General features: G+C 39.3%; 1 protein-coding gene across 7 annotated transcripts in view; it reads right to left on the reverse strand.

The window, feature by feature from the left end:
* The window catches only part of NCOA1 (nuclear receptor coactivator 1), a 261841-nt gene that overhangs the window by 4037 nt on the left and 229974 nt on the right, over nt 1-27830 (reverse strand). For all 7 annotated transcript variants that reach the window (XM_060309246.1, XM_030858266.2, XM_060309244.1 and 4 more), the window contains 5 exons: nt 25743-25844; nt 23409-23811; nt 12915-13089; nt 7397-7580; nt 2112-2201 (listed from right to left, as the gene is read on the reverse strand). In XM_060309246.1, the coding sequence (XP_060165229.1) occupies nt 2112-2201; nt 7397-7580; nt 12915-13089; nt 23409-23811; nt 25743-25844 (954 nt within the window). The remainder of the gene's footprint in view (nt 1-2111; nt 2202-7396; nt 7581-12914; nt 13090-23408; nt 23812-25742; nt 25845-27830) is intronic.

The raw sequence follows: 27830 nt of genomic DNA on the forward strand, positions 1-27830 counted from the left end.
ATCCAACTCACTCTCCAGCTTTTGTCTGGCAAATACAAAAACATTAGAGCAAATAGAGATTTCATGATGGGCTACCACAGAAAGAAGATTCTGCCACTGAAACTTAACGTGAGCACAAACTATAGTGCATTTAGGCAATGACTGATTTTTTAAAAAATTAACATAAAATTTCATGTTTATATGTTTCAACATATGAAATACTGGGGCAGAGCATAAGGTGTTTGTGCCCCCAAACACTTAAAAAATTTTTGATAAAGGCATGATAAAACAAACTGGAGAGAAAATTCTGCTGCTTTAAAAAGAATGCTTTATTAAAAAGATACCAAACTCCAAAAAGTACACATCTCAGCCTTTTTGAATTATTACTTAAAAACATGGTGACTTAGACCAGACCTCAGAGGACTTCTGATATTGCTATACCTTCACAGACAGGCAAAGCAACACGAAAACAAAACTTATGCTTTGCCCAATGAGAAGAGTGATGTGAGAGCTGAGTCCCAACCTCTTAAGATTTTCCAACAGAGTTTTTACTTCAATTCACGTACTATCCCAGGACTCAGGAACTTTAAAACTTAGTTGTTTTGTCATAAGCATATGTCTCTGTAAGTAGGAGACTTTTAAAAACTTCTAGTGAATAAAGACTTCATTTCCCTCAGCACAAAATCCTCTCTTCACCATCACAGGACTCAGATCCTATTTCCCGATGCTCCAACTATGCACAGTTTCCTAACTGGCTTTCCTCTTTCTGAGCTGGCTGTCCAGTGCTCTTCCTTTTCCCTCTTCCCCCCTCAAGATGAAGCTTAAACTAGCACTCTTCTCACTGTTCCCCTTCAGGGATGATGCTTCCTTTGTAGGACTGAATCCAAATTCCTTAGAGTTTAGTATTCAAGGCCCCTGGAAATTTGATCCAATCTACTTTACCAATTTTAATTCCTGTGAATTCTTATTACAAACCCTTTATGCTCAGTGGATTTGGCTTCCCAGGACTATGCTGATATTACTGTTTCCCTGTCTCTGTGCCCTCTAACTTCCAATCTCCTGGACTTCCAAGCTCACCCCCTTCCTCAGCCTCCAAAAACCACAGTACCTTTCTCCTTCACTTGCCTCCTTCAAGGCCCAGTTCACTCCTATCTCCTACATAAATGCTCTCTGACAACCTCAGGAATTTCTCCTTTCTTTTAATGCTTATGGCTCTTGTCACTTGTAATAAATTTGAGTTTGCCTTCTTTGGTTATGTAATAATTTACGTGCATTTGTCTGTATGTTTTATCTTTCGACAGGCCCTAAGTGGTATGGCAGAAAAAGCATGAACTTTGGTGTTAGAAAGACCTGGGTTTGAACCTCAGCTCTGCCACTTTCTAGTTTGTGAATTGTATATGTAGTTAAATCACCTCAGGTTCTGTTTCTTCATCTGTGAAAAAAAAGGAAAACTAACTCCTTCATAGGGTTACAGTGATGTTTACATGAGATAAAGCAGATAGTGCCTAACACAATGCCTGGCAAATCATAAGCATTCCACAAATGAAGCTTCCTTTCCTCACTTCTCCCCACAGTTCACCTAAAGAGCAAACATGTCTCACGTTTCTTTGTATCTCCACCTTTGCATAAGGCCTGTGTTTTTTAAAAAATATCTTAATTTATGCTGATATAGGAAAGTGGCCACCCTTGTTATTTGTATTGTTTTGAAACAAACTTCTAAAAGGAGGCAGAGTACACAGTACGCATTCTGTTTTGTCTGAATTTATTGAACTCTTTTGAGGTATTCTGATTACACATGAGTTTTAGCACTGTGTTTATTTACAAATAGCAATTAGTGGTCACCATTTGTGATCGCTTATCCTGTCTAAACATTGGATTAACCTTTCTGAAAGCTTATCTCATTTAGCCTTCTCATAATCCTCTAAGCAGGTATCTCATCAGTTCTGTTGGTTATACGGCAGCTTAGGAAAGTTCCCTAACATGCCCAGGATGACACAGCTAAGAAGAGCAGAGCCAGGACTCACAACCAGGTCTGACTCTCAAGGTCAGGCTCTTAACCGCGATGCTACACAGAGATTCCTGTGTATCTAGAGAAAACTTGACAGCTCTGGGCTTAGAGTTTTCTTACTGACCTGGGTTCCATCTGCTTCTGTTTTGAGAAGGTCAGTGGATGAGAGCTGGTTGCAGTAGAGGCCTGTGTGTCTCAGTGCTGGATCATTTATCTATTAAAGATAAGTACAAGACCAAATTACAAACTAGTTGTTTACGTTGCAGACCAAATTCCTCAATGAAAAACAATCTCAGTGACAGAAAAGTAATAGGAGGAGAGCAGAAATAACAAGCTTAGAAATTTACTGTGCTGTTAGAAGTCAGGACAGTGGTTCCCTTTGTAGAAGTAGACAGACATGCAAGGGAGTGTGGGGAGAACCTTTGGGGTGCGGCTGGTAATGTTCTGTTTCTCGATCTAGGTGATAGTTAAAAAGATGTGTTCAGTTTGCGAAAATTCATCTAGTCGTATACTTTTCTGTATATCCTTACAGATGATACTTCAATAAAAAGTTAATTCAACACTCGTGAAAGTTAATTAGCAAAAGACTTCCACTTCCAGTCAAGATTCAGTAACAGGGATTAGATTTATCCTCTGCCTGAATCAACTAAAAATTTGGACAAAATATATGAAATGAACACACTCAAGACCTTGGACAAAGGCAATGAAGGGGAAAGTTGCCCCTAAGGGTTGGGAAACAATTGAGGTGAGTCCTACCACTACCCCAGCCTACTGCCTAGAGAGAATTTCCAGGCTGCAGCATGAGGACAGGGAACCAGACAGCACCTGGCAGTCTCCCTGAATTGAGAGTATAGAGCTAGAATTCACAGGGCAGAATATCAGGAGAGAACAACACAGAGAGTAGCAGCTTAGTATTGATCAACTAGCTAATGGATGTTACAGAACTACCCAAAGCAAAGATTCACCTGAAAAGATTTACATGGAATAATTCCCAAAGATCACACAGAGCTGGGAACAGGTCCTGATCCCACCAGCCAGAGTGGAAAACATCATAATTCAGGTAGCGTACTAGAATGGTTTTGCTTTAGTAGTAGGGTAAAATTAGCCCTATACTAAATACTGCTCTGGTCCCACTAAACAAAAAAGCAAGACCTGAAAAAAATCAAACTGTTTATTTCCAAGTAATTTAAGCATTTCCCAAAACAAATCTCAATATTTATAGGAACATAAACAAGGTAAAATTCACATGTCTGGGATCCAATAAAAAATTACCAGGTATGCAAAGTAGCAGACTCTGACATAAATCGTACTAATGTTTTCTTAGGTCACTCTCCCAAGGCAATAGAAATAAAAGCAAAAATAAACCAATGTGAACTAGTCAAACTTATAAGCTTTTGCACAGCAAAGGAAACCAAAAACAAAATGAAAAGACAACCTACGGACTGGGAGAAAATATTTGCAAAAGATGTGACTGACTAGGGATGAATTTCCAAAATATACAAATAGCTTATACAATTCAACAACAAAGAAACAAACAACCCAATCGAAAAATGGGCAGAAGACCTAAATAGACATTTCTCCAAAGAAGACATACAGATGGCCAACAGGCACATGAAAAGATGCTCATCATCGCTAATTATTAGAAAAATGCAAACCAAAACTATGACTTACAATGAGGTATCACTTCACACCGTTCAGAATGGCCATCATTAAAAAGTCTACAAACAATACATGCTGGAGAAGGTGTGGAGAAAAGGGAACCCTCTTACACTGCTGGTGGGAATGTAAATTGGTGCAGCCACTATGGAGACAGTATGGAGGTTCCTCGAAAAACTAAAATTAGCGTTGCCATAACCAGCAATCCCACTCTTGGGCATATACCCAGACAAAACTATAATTTGTAAAGATACATGCACCCCTATGTTCACAGCACCACTATTTACAATAGCCAAGACATGGAAACAACCTAAATGTCCATCAACAGATAAATGGATAAAGAAGATGTGGTATATATACACAATGGAATATTACTCAGCCATTAAAAAGAATGAAATAATGCCATTTGCAGCAACGTGGATGGACTTAGAGATTATCATACTAAGCGAAGTCAGTCAGAAAGAGAAAGACAAGTACCATATGATATCACTTATATGTGGAATCTAAAATACGACACAAATGAACATATCTGCGAAACAAAAACAGACTCACAGACATAGACAACAGACTGGTGGTTGCCATGGGGGTGAGGGGGTAGGGTCAGGAAGGATTGGGAGTTTGGGATTAGCAGATGCAAACTATTATACATAGGATGGATAAACAATAAGGTCCTACTGTACAGCACAGGGAACTATATTAAACATCCTGTGATAAACCATAATGGAAAAGAATATTAAAAAAGAATGTATATACAAGTATAACTGAATCACTTTGCTGAAAAGCAGAAATTAACACAACATTGGAATCAATGATGCTTCAATAAAATTTTTTAAAAATAAAATAAAAAAACAAAGTAACAGAAAAATATGATCCATAATTAAGTGAAAAATCAATTAATTGAAGCCAATCCTAAAATGATGCAGATGCTAGAAGTGACAAGCAAGAATATTAAGACAGCTATTATAATAACCATATTCCACATATTCAAAAAGAGGAAAGACTGAACATGTTAGAGATAGGGAAGATATAAAAAGGGTCCAAAGTGAATTTCTAGAGATGAAAATATACTAGATAAAACTATCAGATATTGCAAAAGAAAAGAACTGTGAATCTGAGGCTATAGCAATAAAAACTATCCAAAATGAAACACACAGAGAAAAAAATGACTGACCTCATACCCCCTTAAAAAACTCCAAACCCAGAAAATCAGTGAACTGTAGGATAACTCAAATGGCCTACGATATGTGTAATTAGAGTCTCTGAAGAAGAGGAGGGAGTTGGTGACAGAAAAAAATATCTGAAGAAATAATGGCCAATACTTTTCCAAATTTGATGCAAATTATACACCTGTGAATCAAGAGGCTGACTGAACCCCAGGCACAAGAACCATGAAGAAAATCACACTAAGGTATAACATAATCAAACTGCCTAAAACCAGTGATAAAGAGAGTAATCTTAGAAGCAGCCACAGACAGCAGATATCTCATCAGAAATACAGTGGAGCAATGTCTTTAAAGTACTGAAAGCTAAAACTACCAACGTAGAATTCAGGGAAAAGAACTTTCAAAGATGGTGGTGAAACAAAAACTTTTTCAGACATACAAAAGCTGAAAGAATTCATCACTAGCAGACGTGCACTATAAAAAATGAAGACCTTCAGGAAGAAGGAGAATGACACTAGATGGAAATTTGGATCTACACCAAGGAATGAAGAACACTGGAAATAACTACGTGTGAAATATAAAAACTACTTATTTAAACTTTAAAAAATATTATTGACTGTTTAAAGTAAAAAAAGTAAAGTAAAAAAGTACTAACAACATATTGTGGGGTATTAGCATATGTAGATATGATATGTATGTACAACAATAGCACAGGAGGGGAGAAATAGAAATAAACCATTGTGAGATTTTTATATTTATATGAGGTGATATAATAGCATTTGAAGGTAGATGGCAACAAAGATGTATACTATAAACTCTAAAGCACCAGTAAAACAAGAGTTATTTATAGCTAATAAACCAACAAAGGAGATAAAATGAATTAAAATATTCAATTAAACCAAAAAAGGCAAGATGGGACAAAGAGAAAACAAATAAGATGAGAGATTTCAACCTTCAATAGCAATATCAATAATCACATTAAATGTAAATGGGCTAGCCACTCCAATTAAAAGGCAGAGATTGTCAAACTGAATAAAAAAGCAAGACCCAACTATATAAGAAATACATTTTAAATGTAATATTCTTTTTACCTAATTCATTTTATTTTTTATTATTGTCTTAATATACTAGAGATAGTGAATAATTCTACTAATTGAAATACGACAAGATAACAACAAGGACAAGAAACAATCCTATTTAGTTCTTTTATTTTGCTAAAAGATATCACTAAGTCATTGAGTTTTTTTTAAAATGAAGTTCTATTTTTTTTTAATTAATTAAGTAATTTTATTTTTGGCTGCGTTGGGTTTTTGTTGCTGTGTGTGGGCTTTCTCTAGTTGTGGCGAGTGGGGGCTACTCTTTGTTGCGGTGCACAGGCTTCTCATTGCAGTGGCTTCTCTTGTTGTGGAGCACAGGCTCTAGGCACACGGGCTCCAGAACACAGGCTCAGTAGTTGTGGTGCACGGGCTTAGTTGCTCTGTGGTATGTGGGATCTTCCCAGACCAGGGCTTGAACCCGTGTCCCTTGCATTGGCAGGTGGATTCTTAACCACTGTGCCACCAGGGAAGTCCCTAAGTTGTTGATTTTTTCCCTGCTAACTTCATTAGGCTAATACCTGGTGAATGGGGACTTTTTTTAAAATTCATATCAAAAAGGAATTCTATAGAAAAGGTAATCAGTGTTTACATGTTTTTTAAGACTTGCTATAAATTATGACTATATGGTCATAGCTGAGTCACTATAGTCTACTTTGTGGTTGATGACAGAATAGTAACTACAGGGAGTACCCAAAGATTTTTTTAAATATCACTTTGAATTTAGTCATTCTTTCCTTAAAAATCTTTAGGAGGATCCAAGATAAACTAAACATTTAGATGGCCTGCAACAGCCCGTAAAAAGCTTACCAATTAAATTCTGCTCTAAATATAATATAAACATCCCCTTAACATTCATTAGGCTTTTCAACATCTATTCCTGTCTAGGTCATGCTGTGCTAACCAGTATTGAATATTCTTTTCTATCTCTTCCTTTAGGCAAATTTCCCATGAAGACTTTCCTAATCAGACCCTTTTTCTTTTAAACCCTCTGTGGTTAACTGTATATACCCCTAATCTGACAGAAATATATGCACAGTCCTATGGGGTCCATCTCTTACACAGCTGTTCTGTCCTATTATTCAACTAATCCTTTGTTCAGGTTGTGCCTCCCCAACTTGTTAATATTATTGCCCACAGAGCTATCTTTGTATATAGTAAGTACTGAGTTTGTTGAACTGAAAGGGAGAAATGAAGAAAATGTGTTCAAAATATAAAGGGGTAAGTTCCAAGTCAATGTATTATATGTATCATTTTATAATAAATCTAAAACACTAAAATCTCGTGAGACTAAAATCTTACAAGGTCTGTCAAAATTTCCATTGTATATCTTAATAAATAGTAATTAGCAAAAGATAGTGGGAAAGAAAAAGAAGTGTGGTTATTTTTGACAGGTAACTGAACATTCCTGATTTCCTTGGAATAATGAATTGCAGTGTGGTGTGATATAGAGCACTATGTGTGTGTGTAGCAAGTGTGCCAGTTGTGCCACTTACCTGCTCAGGGCACACAGTATTCATGCCTGGCATCTGCAAAGAGCTCATCTGCATCTGGCCCATCATTGGGTTCATGTTCTGAACATTTGTGTTTCCACCTGCCATGGACACGGTGATGCTCATATTGTTGTACACTCCTGGCTGTGCAGGCGTGGGCTGGTTCTGGACAGCTTGACTGAACACACTGTTAACTCAAAAACAATCTCAATTACATCCACTGATCATGAACATGGGGATAATGTGTGTGGACTCTTTTTCTAAATTATCAGATGGAATTCCAAAGAAAATATTTTATATTCCTAAGTTATGTGTAAGATTTTATCTTATTATAATATATAAGAACTAAGTATCATTCAGATGCACTTTGAACTCTGCTCAAGGGGTTTAATAACTAAAAAGACCTCATTTTAAGTCATAATTATCTGGCTTAGTATCAGAGTTGTTAAACTTCAATTATTCAAATAACTAAGAAAGGAAGTTTTCCACAGAAGTAAATCTTCCAGATAACTGGTTTACCCACTTAAACATCAAAATCATTCTAATATTTATTACACTATTTTATCTTCTTAAACAGAGAATATCCTATTTAAGCAAAGTACCTGGCATATATATTAGTCTTCAATAAATGTTCATTGAATAAATTAACAAAGGAATGAATGATTCAAAGGTAGCATTCTTATATTGTGATTGCTTGTATATTCTCTTAGATATAACACCTGGGGGAAGTGATGATATTTTGTTCCATTTATTCCTTGTCTCTACTAATAAATGACATACAGCAGCAGGCACTCAGTAAATATCTGATGAATGAATTAATTGTGGACATGGGTTATTACTCAGTGCTGTCAACTGATGAGGTTGCTTTTGTTGATAGATTTTACTGTATGTATACCAATGTTTTTTGAAGTGTAGTCCAGAGACCATCTGCAAGAGAATTCCCTGGTATTCATTGAAAATTGAGACTCTCAGGCCTTACCCCAGCCCTAGTAAATCATATTTTCTGGGGGTGGGTATGGAAAGCTGCATTTCTAACTACTTACGCACATTAAAATTCGAGAGCCTTTATTCAGTGTCCTACCGCTTGCTGTCACTTCTCAAGGATTCAGCTTCTGGCCATTTTCAATATGCTATAAACTAAGAGGAAACCAAGAAGTATATACCAGATATTTTTATTTGGAAAATGTAATATTTTTGAAGACTTCAAAGGTTTTCTCAGGCCTGAAGATAGCTTCATGTCTTTTCTAGGAAGCAAAATGCAATGCCAGTTATGGTTTTCAGAGGGCTTGTTTTAGACTTCCTTCTTCACCACCAAGGTCTGGACTGTGGTTACACCAAGGATCTCAAATGTTAAACCAGTTTCTATTAGCAGATAGAATAGTATGGAATAAACTCCAAGTAAATACAATTTGAAACTTTATATCTGAACCCCCCCAGATTCTAAGTGACACAGATATACACATCTAAAGGAAAATAATATGAACTATGTCTTTGGTAAGTTCCAAAAAAAACACCAAATGTTTTGTGATTATCTATCAATTTTTAAACAATAAGCTGCTGGTAAAATTCCACCTATTTTAATGTTTATTCTGAAGAATTTGATTTCAAAAATTATTTATCCCATCAATGGCTTATCTATCCTTGCTTGCTCTTGGGAGGTAAGCAGGATGTACTAACGTTTACAGCTTCTGGTAAATTAAGGTAATCATACTGAAATTAACAGGCTGAGAAACAGCCTATTCATCATGTCTGAAGAAAAGTAGCAAATTTTCCCCAAGTAATTATAAAACACAAATGCTCAAAGAAAATTATATGCCTAGGAAATGGTCAATAATGCATCTGTGGACCATTAATGTCTGTACAGTGTGTATGCTTGTCAGACAGTGTCCCCACAGCTAAAGATGAGGGAAAAAACCATTAGTCTACTGCCCATTTTCTAATGAGAACATTTCTGCCTTAGACAGTGCTCATTTGCAACTGATACATAAATCACCACTGTGAAGGCGCAGGGCTATGTAAGTTAATGCATGCAGCAGCTTCAAGGACTGCAATGATGTCATACTTAGTGAAAAAAGTTTAGGATTTAATTTCTTTTCAAATTATATTTGGGACTGTATATTAGCCTAAGTTCTTTCAAACTACTCCTGCCAATAGCTCCATTTTAGTTTCTTCCCTCATGGGAAGAAGATCAAGCCCTTCTGCAGCATCAATCACTGTTCCAGGTCCTGGAATGGACTGTGGGGTTCACTGGCACCTTAGGCCCAATGCATGAAGGCCCCCTTCCTCACACTTTCCTGGACCCCTCCCTCACCTGCTTTCCTGATTTGCCTCATGGCAGTTATCACAGTTTCCTTACGCTAGCACCAGGTATTTGGTAGCCCTTAAATCATGGGGGGAAAAGGGAAAGATGACAACTTTGGCCTAAAGTAGGTTCCATAGATATTACAGGTATTAACAAGCAAGGAGGAGTTTCTGGTCAAATAAGTCTCAGAAACAAAGGGTTAAACCACAGAGGTTAGACCTCTGCCTTTAAAATGCTAATAAGCCCTGGGATTCTCCTTTGTGACTAGAGTTACACAGTAACACTGTCCAGTTCCTGGACAAATAAGTTTGTTTAACCCTTTATTTCTCTTGCTACCAAAGAGATAATGAAAAAGAATCACATTACACTGTCTCTGAGCTCTATTACATCATTCTGCTTAATGAGTCTTTGTTTCATGTTTTACTTCTGTCCGACCTACTCCTGTCATTAACTACACTCTAGGTAAGTTGACAACAGGGGCTGTTTTCCCCAGTTCCTTGTGGTATCTTGCACTGTGCAAAAGAGACAGTGAGTGATCACAAACTATATATTGCCTGTGTTGACTAATAAACTTTTATACATGAACCAAATAAGCAAGTGTGAATGTTTGAAGAGTTGGTGATAACTATTTTCTTTCTCAAATGATTCGGGAAAGTCAAAAGTTTATAGAAAGTGCAACAAAAACTCAAGTCCATATTTGAATCTGCATCCAAAAAATGAGTTAGGTAGGAATAGGGAATCTCTACACTCATTTGTTCAACAGATGTATATTAAGTGCTTACTTGTTCTAAAGGATGGACATATACAAGTAAACAAAAAGTCCTTGCTCTTCTGAGGCTTATATTCTAGTTGGAGGAGACAGACCGTAAATAGACTAACACACAGTATGTCAGATGTTAAGCATGATAAAGAGAAATAAAGAAGGGAAAGGAGGGACTAAGAGGTGGGAAATGCTGTTTAGAAATGATGGTCAGGGAAGTTTAATATGGTGACATTCAATATCTATGTCTAATAAAGTGACATTTTTTAAGAAGAGACTTGAAGTATGAGAGAGAAATCCATGTGGCTACTGAGAGAAGAACATTCCAGCAGAGGGATTTAAAAATGCAAAGGCCCTGAGTTTGCAATGTACTTGGCACATCTGAGGAACAGAGGAATAAACAGGAGCCAGTACGGCAGAATGAGTGATGAGAATAGCAGATGAGGTCAGAGAGGTATCCTGGAGCAAGATTATGTAGGGCATCAGAGGCCCTATATTGTATTTTGAATAAGTTGGAGTGTTCTGAGTAAAGGGCTGATATCTTGCCTCACGTTTTAAAAGCATCACTCTGGCTACCATGTGGAGACTAAACTGTAGTGGAGCAAGGGTGGAAGCAGGAAGACAGGAGGCCACTGCAGTGGTCTAGGAAAAGGATGATGCTGGCTTGCGCTAAAGTGTACAAGTGGGACAGTAAGGAGTGAGAGCTGCTAAGAAGCTGATGTGATTTGCTGATGGATGTTTGATGTGGGATGTGAGAGAAAGAGAAAAGGTTGTCTTCTGAATAACTGGAAGAATAGAGTTGTTTATTGAGATGTGAAAAAAGTATGAGACGAGCAGGTTTGGGGAAGAATATCACTTTCGTTTTTGTCATGTTATGTTTGAGATGCCTATTAGACTTCTAAGTAGAGATGTCGATTCGGCTGTGGTATATACAGTATGGTGTTCCGGGGAGAAGTCTGGGCTAGAGACTTAAATTTAGGAGTCATAAGCATAGGGACAGGCATTTATATAGTAAGACTGAATGATATAACTAAGGGAGCAAGCAGATATGGGGAAGAGGTCCTAGAATGAGCTCTGAGGCCCTAAAATGGAGGTCAGGGAGATGAGGAAGATCCAGCAGAGGAGACTGAGGGTTAGGAAGAGAGTCACCTTTCTCAGGAGAGAAAGTTGTTCCAGAAACCAAACGAACACAGAGCTCCAAGAAAGAGTACATGCTCAAATATGTCAAGTGCTATCAATGCTCATTGCATTTGGCATTGTAAAGGACATTGAGGACCTTGATAAGAATACTTGTGGTGGAAAGGTAGGGATGAAAGCCTGACAGATTCAATACGAAATGGAAGGAGAGGAAGGGATTTAACTGTGAAGGGGAGCAGATCTGTCAGCATGACTGTGTTTTTTTTTTCCTCAGGGCACATTCAGATGCTTAGGTGTAGGTATGGAGCGAGAGTTTAGTTGGATTTCATTAGGGAGCATTTTGCTAGGCATAAGTGCAACAGAGGGAGAGGTGGGCAAGGGAGCTGAGAGTGCCTGTAAGGGAGTAATTATAAAGATAGACCATGGAATCTAAAGTGAGTATAGGAAGCTGGGATTAGAACACAGCAGAAGACTAAGTTCTTGCACATCACACAGACTGTTCCATATCTACCTAGTTTACATCAGTCCTCACTGAGAGCTACACAGTTCTCTAACAGGAAGATTTCCTCTCTTACCTTTCAATGAACTTTAAGAGAATATGGTCTTAAGTTTTCAACTTTAACTACCTTACTTATTATGTTGTCAGATCAAACGGCTTCCTTGTCATTAGAATCAAGACACAACCAAATTAAAACCTTTATAAAACTCAAGTGATGTGTGAAAAGTTCAGCAGCCACGATTTGGGGGGAAAAATGACTTTAGTAAGATAATTTTCAGTAAAATGGGTAAAACAAGGCCACTGAAAATCCAGAGATTCAAAAAGCTAGGTAAGGTAGAATGACCTTAGAAGACTTAAAAACCTTTGCTGTTGCTATGAAATCCTTCAAACATACTGAGAAGAGTGAAACCGTGTGCCCACTATTCAGCTCTATTGAATTCTAACATTTTGCCATTCTTGTTTTAGATTTTTAAGATTTTTAAGTGTTTTTATAAAGAATGATTTTTTAAGAAGTACTCATCCCTAAATCTGTCCCAGCGAAGCTCTGTTACTCATAGGAGTCGATCATATTCCTCAGGTGTGCTGGGAGTGGGATGAAAAGGTTTACAGTACTTTTCTATACTGTAAACACACAAATTTGCCTTAAAATTGACTTGAAACTTAAAGGACTTAAAAATCGCTATTTGCTGATAACATAAAATTCAGTTCCTTGAATTTGCAAATGGATAGTAGCTAATAATCTTCTATTTGGATTGTGAAGGCATATTTGTTCTTATGTGCTGCAGAGTATCAGGGATGCTCATATATAAAAATGCCCCCTTACTTGTTGTTTCCCATTGCTCCTTGCTGCCAGGCCTTCATGTCTGGTGACTGGTAGCCAGAAGTGGGTGGAGTCTGCTGGAGCAGAGAGCTCTGAGGAGGAGGGATTGGCATCGGCACCATGGAGCTCCCAGGGCTTAGAGATGGAGAAAAGTTGGCCTCACCTTGGGGAACCATTCCTACAAATTGACACAAATTAATTTACGTGAATATACTATATATTTATTAACCCCATAAAAGAAAAAAAAACCCAGAAGGATCTGTCATAATATAGTTAGAAACAGCCTATTCAACAGAGTAGGAAAAATTTCAGTTCCTTAAAAACAAAACAGGAAATTTCAGTATAAACAGACAAATAAACATATAAAAGAGATTTGGAAGAACGTTTCCATTCACCAAGATATTGATTTGGGTACCATGATTATGTATGATTTTCTTTTCTGTTCTTTTCTGACTATATGAATTTTTTTTTTTTTTTTTTTGTGGTACGCGGGCCTCTCACTGCTGTGGCCTCTCCCGTTGCGGAGCACAGGCTCTGGACGCGCAGGCTCAGCGGCCATGGCTCACGGGCCCAGCCGCTCCGCGGCATGTGGGATCTTCCTGGACCGGGGCACGGACCTGTGTCCCCTGCATTGGCAGGCGGACTCTCAACCACTGCGCCACCAGGGAAGCCCTGACTACATGAATTTTTAAGTGTAAAAAAAAAATATGAGCACACATGACAGATTGCTTGTGTAATAAAAATAAGTTGAAAAGGATACACGATGACAGATGTTCACTAAACTTGTGATAAACATTTCATGATGTATGAAGTAAGTCAAATCATTATGCTGTATACCTTAAACTCATACAGTGCTGTATGTCACTTATATCTCAGTAGAATGGGAAGAAAAAATAAGTCACGGGGACGTAATGTATAGCACAGTGACTATAGTTAATAATACCGTACTGCATATTTGAAAGTAGCTAGGAGAGTGGATCTTGAAAGTTCTCATCATGAGAAAAAAAAAATTGTAACTATGTACAGTAGTAGATGGTAATCGGACTTACTGTGGTGATCGTTTTATAATATATACAAAATATCAAATCATCATGTTATACACCTGAAACTAATATAATGTTATGTCAAGTATGCATCAATAAAAATAATTTTAAAAAGCTTAAAAAAATAAGTTGAAGAGGGAAAAAGGTAAGAAAAACCCACTCATGAAATGAAAGTATTGTCGGCTGCTCCTCCTCAGTTGTCTTTATGGGCACTGCTTCCCTTCCCTGCCTCTTTTTTTAAGCTTTACTGATACGTACTCTATATAGCATCAAATTCACCCACTGAACTGCACAAGTCAATGATTTTTAGTAAATTTATAGAGTTGTGCAACCAGCACCACAATCCAGTTTAGACATTTTCATCATATCTCAAATTCCTTTGTGTTTGTTTGCAGTCAATTCCCACGCCCACCTCTAGCTTCAGGCAACCATTGATCTGCTTTCTGTCCCCACAGATTTGCCTTTTATTGGAAACTTCATATAAATGTAATCATGTGAGGTCTTTTGTGTCTGGTGCCTTTCTCTCAGCATAATGTTGAGTGAAACATTACGCTGAAGTAGCATTTATCAGTAGTTTGTTCCTTTCTATTCAGGATAGTGCTTATTAGTAACCATTGATATAACTGTGTTGAAAATCAACTGACCATAAAAGTAAGGGTTTATATCTGGACTTTTTATTCTGTTGCAGTGATATGTATGTCTATACTTGTACTAATACTATACTGTCTTGATTGTTGTAACTTTATGATAATTTTTGAAACTGGTAGTCAACCAACTTTATTCTTTTTTTTTAATATAAATTTATTCATTTATTTTTACTTTTGGCTGTGTTGGGTCTGCGTAACTGTGCTCAGGCTTTCTCTAGTTGTGGCGAGTGGGGACTACTCTTTGTTGCGGTGCATGGGCTTCTCCTGTTGCGGAGCACGGGCTCTAGGTGCACGGGCTTCAGTAGTTGTGGCTTGTGGGCTCTAGAGGGCAGGCTCAGTAGTTGTGGTGCACAGGCTTAGCTGCTCCGTGGCATGTGGGATCTTCCCGGACCAGGGATCAAACCCGTGTCCCCTGCATTGGCAGGAGGATTCTTAACCACTGCGCCACCAGGGAAGTCCCCCAACTTTATTCTTAATTTGCAAAATTGTCTCGGCTACTCTAGGTCCTTTGCATTTCCATATAAATTGTAGGAGAAGCTTGTCAATTTCTCCCAAAAGCATGTTGATATTTAGATACGGATTGTGTAATTACAAGATCAATTTGGAGTAAATTACTACCTTTTCAGTATTCTCTCTGATTTCATTTTGTATAGTTTCCATTGTTATACCTTCAAGTTCACTAACTTTTTCTTTTATAATGTCTAATATGCTGCTTATCCCATCCAGTGTATTTTTCATCTCAGACACTGTAGTTTTTATCTCCAGAAGTTTCATTTTGGTTTTATTTATATCTTTCATACTTTTAGTTAACACGTTCAAGCTTTCCTCTAGCTTCTTGAACATACAGAATAAATGTATAATTTTTAACTGTTTTAATTCTAACACCTGTGAAATTTCTGGGTTGATTTTTTTTTTTTTTCTTTTTGCGGTACGCGGGCCTCTCACTGTTGTGGCCTCTTCTGTTGCGGGGCACAGGCTCTGGACACGCAGGCTCAGTGGCCATGGCTCACGGGCCCAGCTGCTCCGCGGCATGTGGGATCTTCCCGGACCGGGGCACAAACCTGTGTCCCCTGCATTGGCAGGCAGACTCTTAACCACTGCGCCACCAGGGAAGCCCTCTGGGTTGATTTTGATGACTGATTTTTCTTCTTGTTATTGGTTTTATTTTCCTTTATCTTTGCATGTCTGGTAATTAAAAAAAATTCAGATTCCAGGGCTTGTGAATTTTACCTTGTTAGGTGCTAGATTTTGAAAATTCCTTTAAATTTAAATTTTTGACCTTTGTCTGGGTCATGGATAGGTTACATGGTAACAGTTTTAATTCTTTTGGGTCTTGTGCCTAAAGAGACAAGAGCAGGGTTTAGCCTGGTGCTTCTTTTGCCCTGCTACTTAGGCACAAACATTTCTGAGTATTCTACTTGACACCGTGAATTTTGAGGTTTTCTATTCTGGCTGGTGGGAAGAGGAACTGGCCCTGTGTAAACTCTGAAGATGTTCCCTCAGTTCTTTTCAGGTGGTTTTCCTTGGCCTCGGTTTGTGTACACACACACACTGATCAGTTCTCAAATGAAGACCTGAGCAGGACCCTCTATACATCCCCATGGTTCTCTCTCTGTGTGGCTCTCTTCTTCTCTGGTTCTGTGCCCTAAAACCTCTACCTGCCTTGGCTTTCCCAGACTCTTAAGTGCCATTGCCTCAACTATAGGAAACTACACGCTCCTGTTGGATTCCCCCTTCCTGCACCACAGTCTGGACAATTTCTACAACTATTGTTCAATTTTTTGTTTGTTTCAAATGGAAGAATAAATCTCGTCCCTGTTATTCCATCTTGACCAAAAGTGGAAGTCCATAAAAATTTAAAAGAGTAAAAATGGGCTTCTTTTTACGTTTTCTGTTACGCTAACACTTTGTATTTTTTATTTTTTTCCTGACAAAATACATTTCACAGTTAAATACTGTTGAGGTAAAGAAAGTTATAAATGTACAGAAAAAAAGAATATCATAATGTGATTACCCATAATTTAGTATAATTCCTTCAAATCTTCCTCTATGAAATATTGCATAACTTTGTGGCTTGCTTCTTTCTCTTATCATTATATCATAAGTATGTCTCTATGCCCTTAATGTCTCCTTGTAAACATAACTGTAGATTCCTGTATATTTTGTGTTCTGTTATTATTAATACAATGATTTTTCTCTTTTTTCTGTTTGGTTAAACTAGCCAGATATGTAGTTAAAGTATTCAGTTTTGTTTTTTATAGGCTACAGTTTTAAAAATATTTTAAATTTTCTGTGAAAGTTGAGCCAACTGTAGACTTTCTATATTTTTTTCTTTCACTAAACATTTAGCTACTTGTTTTCTTGGTAAAATTTATATAAATAAAGCTACAGTGACTTACCTGGTGGCGCAGCGGTTAAGAATCTGCCTGTCAATGCAGGGGACACAGGTTCGAGCCCTGGTCCAGGAAGATCCCACATGCCGCGGAGCAACTAAGCCCGTGCGCCACAACTACTGAGCCTGTGCTCTAGGGCCCACAAGCCACAACTACTGAGCCTACTGAGCCTGGGTGCTGCAACTACTGAAGCCCACATGCTTAGAGCCTGTGCTCCGCAACAAGAGAAGCCACCACAATGAGAAGCCCGTGCACCACAACAAAGAGTAGCCCCCGCTCACTGCAACTAGAGAAAGCTGGCACACAGCAACTGAAGACCCAGCACAGCCAAAAATAAAATAAATAAATTTATATTAAAAAAAAAGCTACATATTTTTCTCCTTGCTGCTTCCTCCATATGTAATTTAATCTCTGGTAAATAATTTTGACTTAGAATATATGGAGAAGTTATTTTTTTCATTTATGACTCTAGAGGGTGGGTTCCCCCCCATCATCTTCATTTTTATATTGGCTGTCTTTGCATTAATTCTACATTTTAACTTTTAACTATTTTGGTTATGATCTTTAAAAAGTACTTATCTGTTCCTAATGCATTTTTAATCTTATTTATGATAAAATAATTTCTTTCAGGAAAAATATATATGTGAGGGGGGAATATACTTATCACATTCTGGCTATTATTCTGTGGGGTCAAAGTTAATAAATAAGACTTCAAGTACATCAGCATGCTTTTTTTTTAAAATAAATTTATTTTTGGCTGCGTTGGATCTTCATTGCCGCACGCGGGCTTTCTCTAGTTGCAGCGAGTGGGAGCTACTCTTTGTTGCGGTGCGCGGGCTTCTCATTGCGGTGGCTTTTCCTGTTGTGGAGCACAGGCTCTAGGTGCGTGAGCTTCAGTAGTTGTAGCATGCAGGCTCAGTAGTTGTGGCTCGTGGGCTCAGCAGTTGTGGCTTGTGGGCTCTACAGTGCAGGCTCAGTAGTTGTGGCGCACGGGTTTAGTTGCTCCACAGCATGTGGGATCTTCCCGGACCAGGGATCGAACCCGTGTCCCCTGCATTGGCAGGTGGACTCCTATCCACTGTGCCACCAGGGAAGTCCCAGCATGCTTTCTGACATTTTTTTCTGGCCTCATTTCACATTCTAACTGCCCATGTTTTCCTTATCAGATGACCTAGTTTTAGTAGAAAGAACCAGTCTGTGAATAATGAATTTGGAGGGGTAGAGTTCTGGCCCCAGTTCTGCCACTGCACTGGACCTTGGATTCCTTGGACCAGACAGTCTTCTTCCTTCTAGTTTAAAAGTTCTACAGTTCTATATTTGATTATGTTAAGTCTCCCTGCTGGACCATAAATTTCACCACATAAATTTCACTGGCAGCAGCAACTAGAATTAGGATTCATTTTTCCATTAAAAGATTCACTGAGCATCTACTCTCCCCACCAGACCACTGTGCTGAGCACTTGAGAAACAAAGATTTAAAAGGTCACACTTGGCTCTCTCAAGGAACTTGCTGTTTAAAAAGAAAGGCAGGGCTTCCCTGGTGGTGCAGTGGTTGAGAGTCCGCCTGCTGATGCAGGGGACACGAGTTCGTGCCCCGGTCCGGGAAGATCCCACATGCCGCGGAGTGGCTGGGCCCATGAGCCATGGCCGCTGAGCCTGTGCGTCCGGAGCCTGTGCTCCGCAACGGGAGAGGCCACAACACTGAGAGGCCCGCGTACCGCAAAAAAAAAAAAAAAAAAGAAAGGCAGCTGATGAACACGTGGCTCTAAGAGAGGGTGGGGCTTCCCTGGTGGTGCAGTGGTTAAGAATCCGCCTGCCAATGCAGGGGACACAGGTCCGATCCCTGGTCTGGAAAGATCCCACATGCTGCGGAGCAACTAAGCCGTGGGCCACAACTACTGAGCCTGCGTTCTAGAGCCCGCGAGCCACAACTACTGAAGCTTGCGTGCCTAGAGGCCATGCTCCGCAAGAGAAGCCACCGCAATGAGAAGCCCGCGCACCACAACGAAGAGTAGGCCCTGCTTGCTGCAACTAGAGAAAGCCCATGTGCAGCAACGAAGACCCAACACAGCCAATAAATAAATAAAAATTTTAAAAAAACTCATCATACTTTAAGAAAAAAAAAAGACAGAGTGGTGAGTACTTATGGTTGGGAGTGTCAGGGAGGGCTTCCCAGAGGAGATATCTCTGAGGGGAGGGAAGAACAGGAATGAGACAGATGAGGGAAGGACATTTTAGACAAAGGATACAGAAAACACAAAAGCAAGGTATATATTCTTTCTTGGAACTTGAGAGGTTTGTTAAACTGGCACATTGAGGCATGGAGGGAAGGGGAAATGGAGTTGATGAGCCTAGCTCTGGACAAGTTTGGGTGCTGGTAGAAAATTCAGGTATGTCTCTCACATGAGCTGAGAGATCTGGTTTAGATATAGAGAAGAAAGTCATAAGCATGAAGAAGTCATTGAAGCCACAGGAGTAGATGACATCACTCAGGAGAAGTGAGTAGAGTAGCATGTTTTCTGTAGTTCACAGAAGAGGGAGCTCTGGATTGGCTCCAAGGAATTCATGAAATAGGTACAAAAAATTTCTTTTTAAATTTCTCTCATATTTTGTTTGAATATTACCATAGTATAAAATAAATTTTAAATGTCTTATTCTGTTCTTGTGCACTCATCATCATGGCATGATAGTCTACAATAATTTTCTGTTTTCAGAAATAAAAGAAAGCATACGCTGTCATTATTATGACCTACATGTTCCTTCGTTTACTTTGGGTCTATTTTAAGTTGAAAGATGCCAAAACAAAGGACTAAAGCAAAGCTACTTTATTCATCCTTTGGTTTTACTATCATTAATTAACACAGGGATCAGCCAACTTTTTCTGCAAAGGGCCAGATAGTAAATATTTTCAGTTTTGCAGGCCATAACATTTCTGTAAGAACTACTTAACTCTACTGTGTGAAGCCAGCTATAGACTATATGTAAACTAATGAGCATGGATGAGTCCCAATAAAACTTTATTTATAAAAACATGTGGTGCTTTTTGTTTCTTGGAGAAGGCTTGATTTGAAAAGGTTGGAATTTCTCCAGAACTTGAATTTGTACCAACACACAAGCTGATCTTGCAGCTTTCTACCAGGTTGCTGATCATGATAGTGCAAGTTTATAACTTAGAGCAATGGAAGAAATTTAAACTACTGAACCTTTAAATGTTCTTATGCTCTCCAGAAAAACAAACAATTTTCCCCCTGTGTTTTTGTTTTTTCATGGAAGACCTGAAAGCTCTGCCATTTCATTTCAAACTGCAACTGGATAAAACTACTACTCTCTCCACTGTGCCTAGCTTCTGGGGTTTGTAGTACAGATACTCTATAAAAAAAAATCTTATTTTGTGAAAAGCACTTTTTGTCAATCAAAAGTTGGACTGGGGGCTTCCCTGGTGGCGCAGTGGTTGAGAGTCTGCCTGACAATGCGGGGGACGCAGGTTCGTGCCCCGGTCTGGAAGGATCCTACATGCCGTGGAGCAGCTGGGCCCGTAAGCCATGGCCGCTGGGCCTGCGCGTCTGGAGGCTGTGCTCCGCAACGGGAGAGGCCACAGTGGTGAGAGGCCCACGTACCACCAAAAAAAAAAAAAGTTGGACTGGAAGAAAAATCCGGGTACCAGATAGAGCAATTACAATGGGTAGTAACATATCTGGTTGTACTGTCTGGAGAAGAAGGAAGCTCTACCCACTCATTATCTCGATCACTGTATTCTATCTATATGGCTTGCAAGAGATTAAAGACTAGACCCACAACCCTGAAGGAAATCTTGTTAACTTCATAGGAAATGGGGTTTTGGAGTACTGCCTTTCCAGGAGGCTTAGTCAAGAAACAGGAGCAGATAGAAGTCATCCTTTCTTGGCTTTCCAGAGATGAAGCGTTAAGCAGTATGACTGAAAATTGACAGAAGTACTGTTTGTTTTTTTTTAAATTAGTTAATAATTTTTAATTGAAGTATAGTTGATGTACAATACTATATAAGTTTCAGGTGTATGACACAGGATTCACAATTTTTAAAGGCTGTATTCCATTTATAATCATTATAAAATATTGGCTAAATTCCCTGTATTGCACAAGACATCCTTGTAGCTTATTTATTTTATACATAGTAGTTTGTGCCTCTTAATCCCTTACCCCTAACTTGTCCCTCCCCACTGGTAATCATCAGTTTCTTCCCTCTTAGCAAAATATCTTCCAAGTCCATCCATGTTGTTACAAATGGCAAAATATCATCATTTATTTTATGGCTGAGTAGTATTCCATTGTATATATATATATACCACAGCTTCTTTACCCATTCATCTGTTAATGGACACTTCGGTTGCTTCCATATCTTGGCTATTGTAAATAATGCTGCGATGAACACTGGGGTGCATGTATCTTTTCAAATTAGTGTTTTCGTTTTTTTCAGCTATATACCCAGTAGTAGAACTGCTGGGTCACATGGTAGTTGTATTTTTAGCTTTTTGAGACGTACCGTTTTTATCTTATTTTTTTTTAATAAGAGAATTTATTGGGGGATTTACTAATGTTTGGCTTATTTGTGGTTATTTTTTTCCCCAATGAATGACATAAATCTTGTGATTTAAGGCTCTGCAATCAGTATCATAAATGCTACTAAGAATCAATTTGCTGTTTTGGCTAAGTTGCCGTTTTGGAAGAGCAATGGGGAAACAACTATGTAAGTCTTCTCATGTTGGAGGAAGTACTTCTGTAGGCTGGAATACACTGAAGGAACCTTGTCAAAATCTTTGCATACACAAATCACAAGGCACATGAAAATACAACTCTTTTGAAGGCCACTCCTGTTCAGACAATCTTATAATTAAAATATGGATTTATAATACTTTTCTTGCCCACACATACAGTGTAAGTGATCTAAACCAGCCAAAGATGACTTCATTGTCTTGAGGACAAAGAAACTGATGTGGTATAATTTTGATTAAAACGTCTTAGAGAATTCTGGTACTCTCTGACACATGTCTCCCTAGATACTTAATTTAATAGTCAAAGGATTTCAGCACTTGTTGCCACCAGAATGAAAAGTCTAAATTGATTTGGCTGTCAAAGTTGATAAGCATACTGCCGTGTAAAAAAATCTCTATATAACTTCAACATTTTATTCAGGTCAAACAGCAGCTTTCTCATTGAAATTCATTTTTAAGCAGGCTTAAAATTTACTTTTTCTTTCATTTATAAAATGAAGGGATTTATTTCAATTTTTCTCCCAGGAATTTGCCATTAATTTTGCATCAAAGTTTAATTAAACCTGGTGGATTAATCAAATGTGTTTTATTGCCACTACCTATTAGAATCTCCAAGTGATAGAAGAAAAATTTTAAAAAGATATCATTACCTAGGACAAAGGGAGTAGGACAGAGACACTGCAAATGAAAGATTAAAAAAGAACAAAGCTTTTGAAAGCCAGAAAGCTGCCTGATATTTCAGAGGAATAGCTTACAACCTAAGCAGCTAAGGGTGGTGACACCAATGAGAAGTCTGAGATAATCTGTGAAGACTGATTATCCTTATGTAATCTATCAAAAAAACTTTCCAAGATAATTTTAAAAATTTGTATGCAAATTTTGAGTTAATGTACTTACACCCATTGTCTGACATGGACTCTCATAAGATTCTTATAGGGATCCATGAGAGAAAGTAAGAATATGCTTTGCGGACAAAATGTTAAAAATTTTCGTGTCAGGTCCTTATGGATCCTCTAATTTAATCATCTTAGCTTTATGTAAGAGACAAGCCTCAAACCACTCAACCATTTAGTGGCAAGAGCTGAACCTAGAGCCTGGATCTCCTGACTCCAACACCAACGTCTTTTCTGTCTTTTGGCCGTGCCCCGCGGCTTGCATGATCTCAGTTCCGCCCAGGCCAGGGCAGTGAAAGCCCGGAATCCTAACCACTAGGCCACCAGGGAACTCCCTCAGCATCTTTCTTCTTCAGCAAATTGCCTCAATGTCAGTGAACTGAAACACATGTGAAAAGAGAGACCTAAGCCTGTATGTGGTATAGTCGTCCCTTGGTATCCATAGGGAATTGGTTCCAGGACCCTCATGGATACCAAAATCCATGGATGCTCAAGTCCCTTATATAAAATGGAGAAACAGAACCTATGCACATCCTCCCATATACTAAATCATCTCTAGATTACTTGTAAAATCTAATACAATGTAAATGCTATGTAAATAGTTCCCAGAGTGCAGCCAATCCAAATTTGCTTTTAGGAACTTTCTGGAATTTTTTTTTTTGGGGGGGGTGGATATTTTCGATTTGGGGTTGTTGAATCCACAGGTATGGAATCTGTGGATGCTGAGGGCCAACTGTACTTATAAAAGCAACATAAAGGTGTAATCCTCATACCTGATCCTGGGTACTGGAAGACATTCTGCTGCATCTGAGGACTGATTCCAGTGCCAAACTGGCCTCCCATGTTTCCTGTCATGCCTCTGTTCACCATGCTGTTGCGGTTGGCCAAGGTTGCCTCAGGATTTGCTGCCAGTTGTGAAAATGGGCTGGTAGAAGCAGGTGGGGTTCCTGGATTTGTACCATAGTTTGGTGGGTAGGGGAATTGCTGCGGAGCACCCTGAGGAAGACGGGGGTTCCCCATTTGAACTGGCAGTCCAGATGAGGGAGGGAGGTTGTTCCCAAAGCTCTGTTGCCTCATAAGCATGGCTCTTTGCTGCTGTATTAGCTGCCTCTGTCGGTGCTGTTGACTATACAGCTCCCGCTGGCGCTGTGCCAACATTTGGGCATTCAGGGGTGGCTAAAAAAGAGAGAAAAAAATCCTCACTTACTAATATTATTATGATTACCACCTATCTTAGACAGCTTACAGGATTAAGACTAGTAGCTTGGAGCAACAGAATATGTAGCAATTATCAGTGTACAAGGGAAACTAAAACAGAAAAGGAAGAAAACCTCTTAAGTAATAGCTACAGGAGAGAAAATAAGTACATTTTACAGATTAAAGTCACACAGGACTGATAAAAGTCTAAGAAAGCATATATTGATTAGTATTATAATATAGGCCATGAAAACTATTAAGAGAAACATGAAAACCATAAAGAAGAGAAATAAAATGTGCCTGATGACTTCTATCTTATCTGGCATTAGGTTGTTAGGGGACATTTTCTTTTTCATTTCCAAAAAATTCACTGTGTTTCTAGTATGGTGAAACTTAGTTTTCCCTTTTCTCTTAGAGATCATTTATTCCACTTTACTTAAATGAAATGTGATAACAGGTGATTTTAATTTTCTGTATTTTCCAAATTATCTATAATGAATGTGCATTATCTTCACAATTAGAAAAATCTACAAATACCATTAAAAAAGGAAGAATCAGAAATCTGGGATCCAATGCCAAATCGTCACTTAAAAAGCAAATAATTAATTAGAAACAAAATAATAAGCAGAAATAAATGAACCCAGGTATCTTATATTATTGTTGCAGTGTAAGACTGCTCCAGGCATTAGAGTAAGTGTTTTAATAGTTATAATATTATGAATGATGAAAGAAGTGGTAAAATTAGGTTGAAGTCACTTTCTGGTCTAACTTGCAAAGCAACATGGCATGTCAATAAAGCCTTCATCAGAAAATGTCCGTTCAGGTTGAGGAGCTGATTAAAGCATACAGCTCCATAAAAATGAAAATTGCCAACCAGATGAAGTCTACTCTGGAAGAAACTGTGACATAATGACTTCCTGATAGAATCTGTCTTTATGTGAATTCCAACAGTGGGGTCTTGTTTCCTTATAACCTAATTACCCTTGCATGAGCTAACCACTGAGATTTTTAAGACAGAGAAACCCAAGTCTGGATCCATGAAGATGTCAACACCTGCTGCTAAACAGCAGTTTCTATCAATATTTATCCTTTTGGTTAGTATTTGCTCCCAATCCTTCTAGGTTCATTTTATGGAGAAGTGTTTTGTTCGAATCCTCTCTAAAATACCTCATCCCCCAAATTTTTGTGTAATTTGTTGGGAAACCATAAAAAAAGTGGTTGAGGGAAATCCCTGGTGGCCCAGTGGTTAGGACTTGGCGCTTTCACTGCCGTGGGCCCGGGTTCAATCCCTGGTCAGGGAACTAAGATCCCACAAGCTGCGTGGTGCAGCCAAAAAAAAAAAAAAGTGGTTGAAGCAAAAATATTAAAGTACATGCAGAAGTTAAATAGGGAGGAAGCACTAGATAACACTTAGAAGCCTACACCGTTCTTTTTATGTTTAGTTCCAATGGCTCTGGGTTCTTACACAAGGATCATTAAAACAAATAAAAACCAAAATGCTGACGCTCAGACTAAGTGGAGAACGCAAGGTAGTTAAGATAACTAAGCAATGTGTGACTGGGTTTTGATCAGGTTTCAGGTACCATACACACAGTTTCATATCCGAGGCTTCTTAATACTGGTACTAATCAGGACAGCAATAAGAGTTTTCTACTTAGTCACCTGATATCTAATAGCAATGACAATAATAACAACAAAATGAAACAAAGAACCCTCAGCTTTACATCAAATATCAGTAAGGGGTATCACAAGTTGATTATAAATTCATTCTAGAAGAAAGCTACAGTACAAACATCATTAAAAGATCAGTTCACAGACCATTTCAAAGACACTCAAGTCAACACTTTAAGAAATACAGTTTGGGTTATGGGTTAGAGAAGTACTAACAATGCCTGGTTTTCTCACGTTACCTGAGGTGTAATTTGCTGCTGCATGCCTGATCTCATACTGATGCCAACAGGAGCGTTTGCTGCAAACTGGTTCAAGATGGCTTGCCGATTTTGGTGGATCAACTAGAGAAAAATGGAAACAATGAGATATATTTCTACATATAAACATATAGCATGGCCCTTTTAGAGTAACACAAACTTTGTATTGATTATTAAGAGGTGCTAGTATTGCAGGTTTAGTAAGATTACTTCCCATGTTTATTTGCCAAAAGGTTGGCAATTCCTAACATTTATCAAATATTTTCTGCCTACCGAACTCTAAACAGGGCAGAGCATTTAAAAGTAGAATACAGGACTTCCCTGGTGGCACAGTGGTTAAGAATCTGCCTGCCAATGCAGGGGACACGGGTTCGAGCCCCGGACCGGGAAGATCCCATATGCCACGGAGCAACTAAACCCGTGCACCACAACTACTGAGGCTGTGCTCTAGAGCCTGCGAGCCACAACTACTGAGCCCGCGTGCCACAACTACAGAAGCCTGTGCACCTAGAGCCCGTGCTCCACAATAAGAGAAGCCACCGCACTGAGAAGCCCATGCAATGCAACGAAGAGTAGCTCCCACTCGCCGTAACTAGAGAAAGCCCGCGCACAGCAGCAAAGACCCAACGCAGCCAAGAATAAAAGAATAAATTAATTAAAAAAACAGTAGAATACATACACACAACATACATATATATATACGTACATACATATGTATAAATGCATATATACCTACATGCATAAATATATTATATGTGTATGTATTCTACTTTTAAATGCTCTGCCATATTGTGTTCTGCAGTGTTTATACATATATATATATACACATAAACATGTTTATCATGCTTTTTAAAACATGTTAATACTTAGTTATTTCAGATTCACCAAGATGGTGGAGGAGTAGGAGGACACGGAGTTCATCTCCTTCCACAAATGCATCAAGAATACATGGAACAATTCTCACAGAACACCAGATGAACACTAGTAGAAGACCTTGGACACCGGAAAGGACAGAAAAGATCCCTGCATAACTGGGCAGGATGAAAGAAAGAAGGGAAAAAGAAGAGGAGAGGAAGTGGGACGGGATCTGCGCCCCTGGCGGGGAGCTGAAGCAGAAAAGAGGTTCCTGCATCCAGGGAAGCCCCCTCACCAATGGGGAAATCAGTTGGGACAGAAGGGGAGCATCTGAGGCTGTTGGAGGAGGGTGAAATGGCCGGTCTGTGGCAGACAGGACAGACCTACACAGATGGTCTGCACCACAGCCCTCCACACCCCAGATTGGGACGTGTGTCTGCCGGTGCACATGGGCGCTGAGAGCTGGAACATGGGGACTGGAGAGCAAACCTGCAGGGAGGACTGCTGTTGGCTGTGAGAAGATAGCCTAAGGGGACAGGAGGGAGGAAATCCACAACGAGGAATGCTTGTGGAGGAAACCCAGACTGCCATGGAAGCAAGGCACCTCTGTTGCGTGACGCACAGGGGGTGGAGCTGCCACTGCAGCCTCTCTCTCCCCATGTGCTGGGCCCCTGCCGTTCCAGGTGCTAAAAAAAGCCCCCACCAGGGCTGACCTTCTTGCACCAGCCGCCAGGTGCTAGGAAAGCCTCCCACCGGGGCCAGATCTCTCGTGCCTGTAGCCACTGGCTTTGCCACACCCCTATCACTGCCAGGACCCCCATGACCCAGGCAGTCGTGCCACCTCTATGCCCTGTCCTCACCAGGGCAGACCCAAGTGCTCCACGGCAGCCTCGGGGGCAGACTCCTGTGGGTGGCCAAAATGCAGAGGTGAGGCTAAAACCACAGCTAAGCCCCAGAGGCAGATCGACTAAGGAAGAGGAACAAAAATCTTTCCGTGCAGCTACACAAACCACAGATTAAATCCCTGCCTTCAGCTTGGTAAACCCTGCATCAATGGAATATCTGAATGGACATGAGTGTTTCCACAACTGAAACTGGCCTAGCTCTAGCAGCTGTGGACTTTGGGGATAGTACACGTGGAAGCTGGGCCAGGTCAGGGTCTTAGCTGCCCCACAGTGTCCACAGGGGGACCAGAGACCTACCTAGAGGCTTTGG

This window comes from Globicephala melas, chromosome 12 (genome assembly GCF_963455315.2).
Source record: "Globicephala melas chromosome 12, mGloMel1.2, whole genome shotgun sequence".
NCBI classification, from domain to species: domain Eukaryota; kingdom Metazoa; phylum Chordata; class Mammalia; order Artiodactyla; family Delphinidae; genus Globicephala; species Globicephala melas.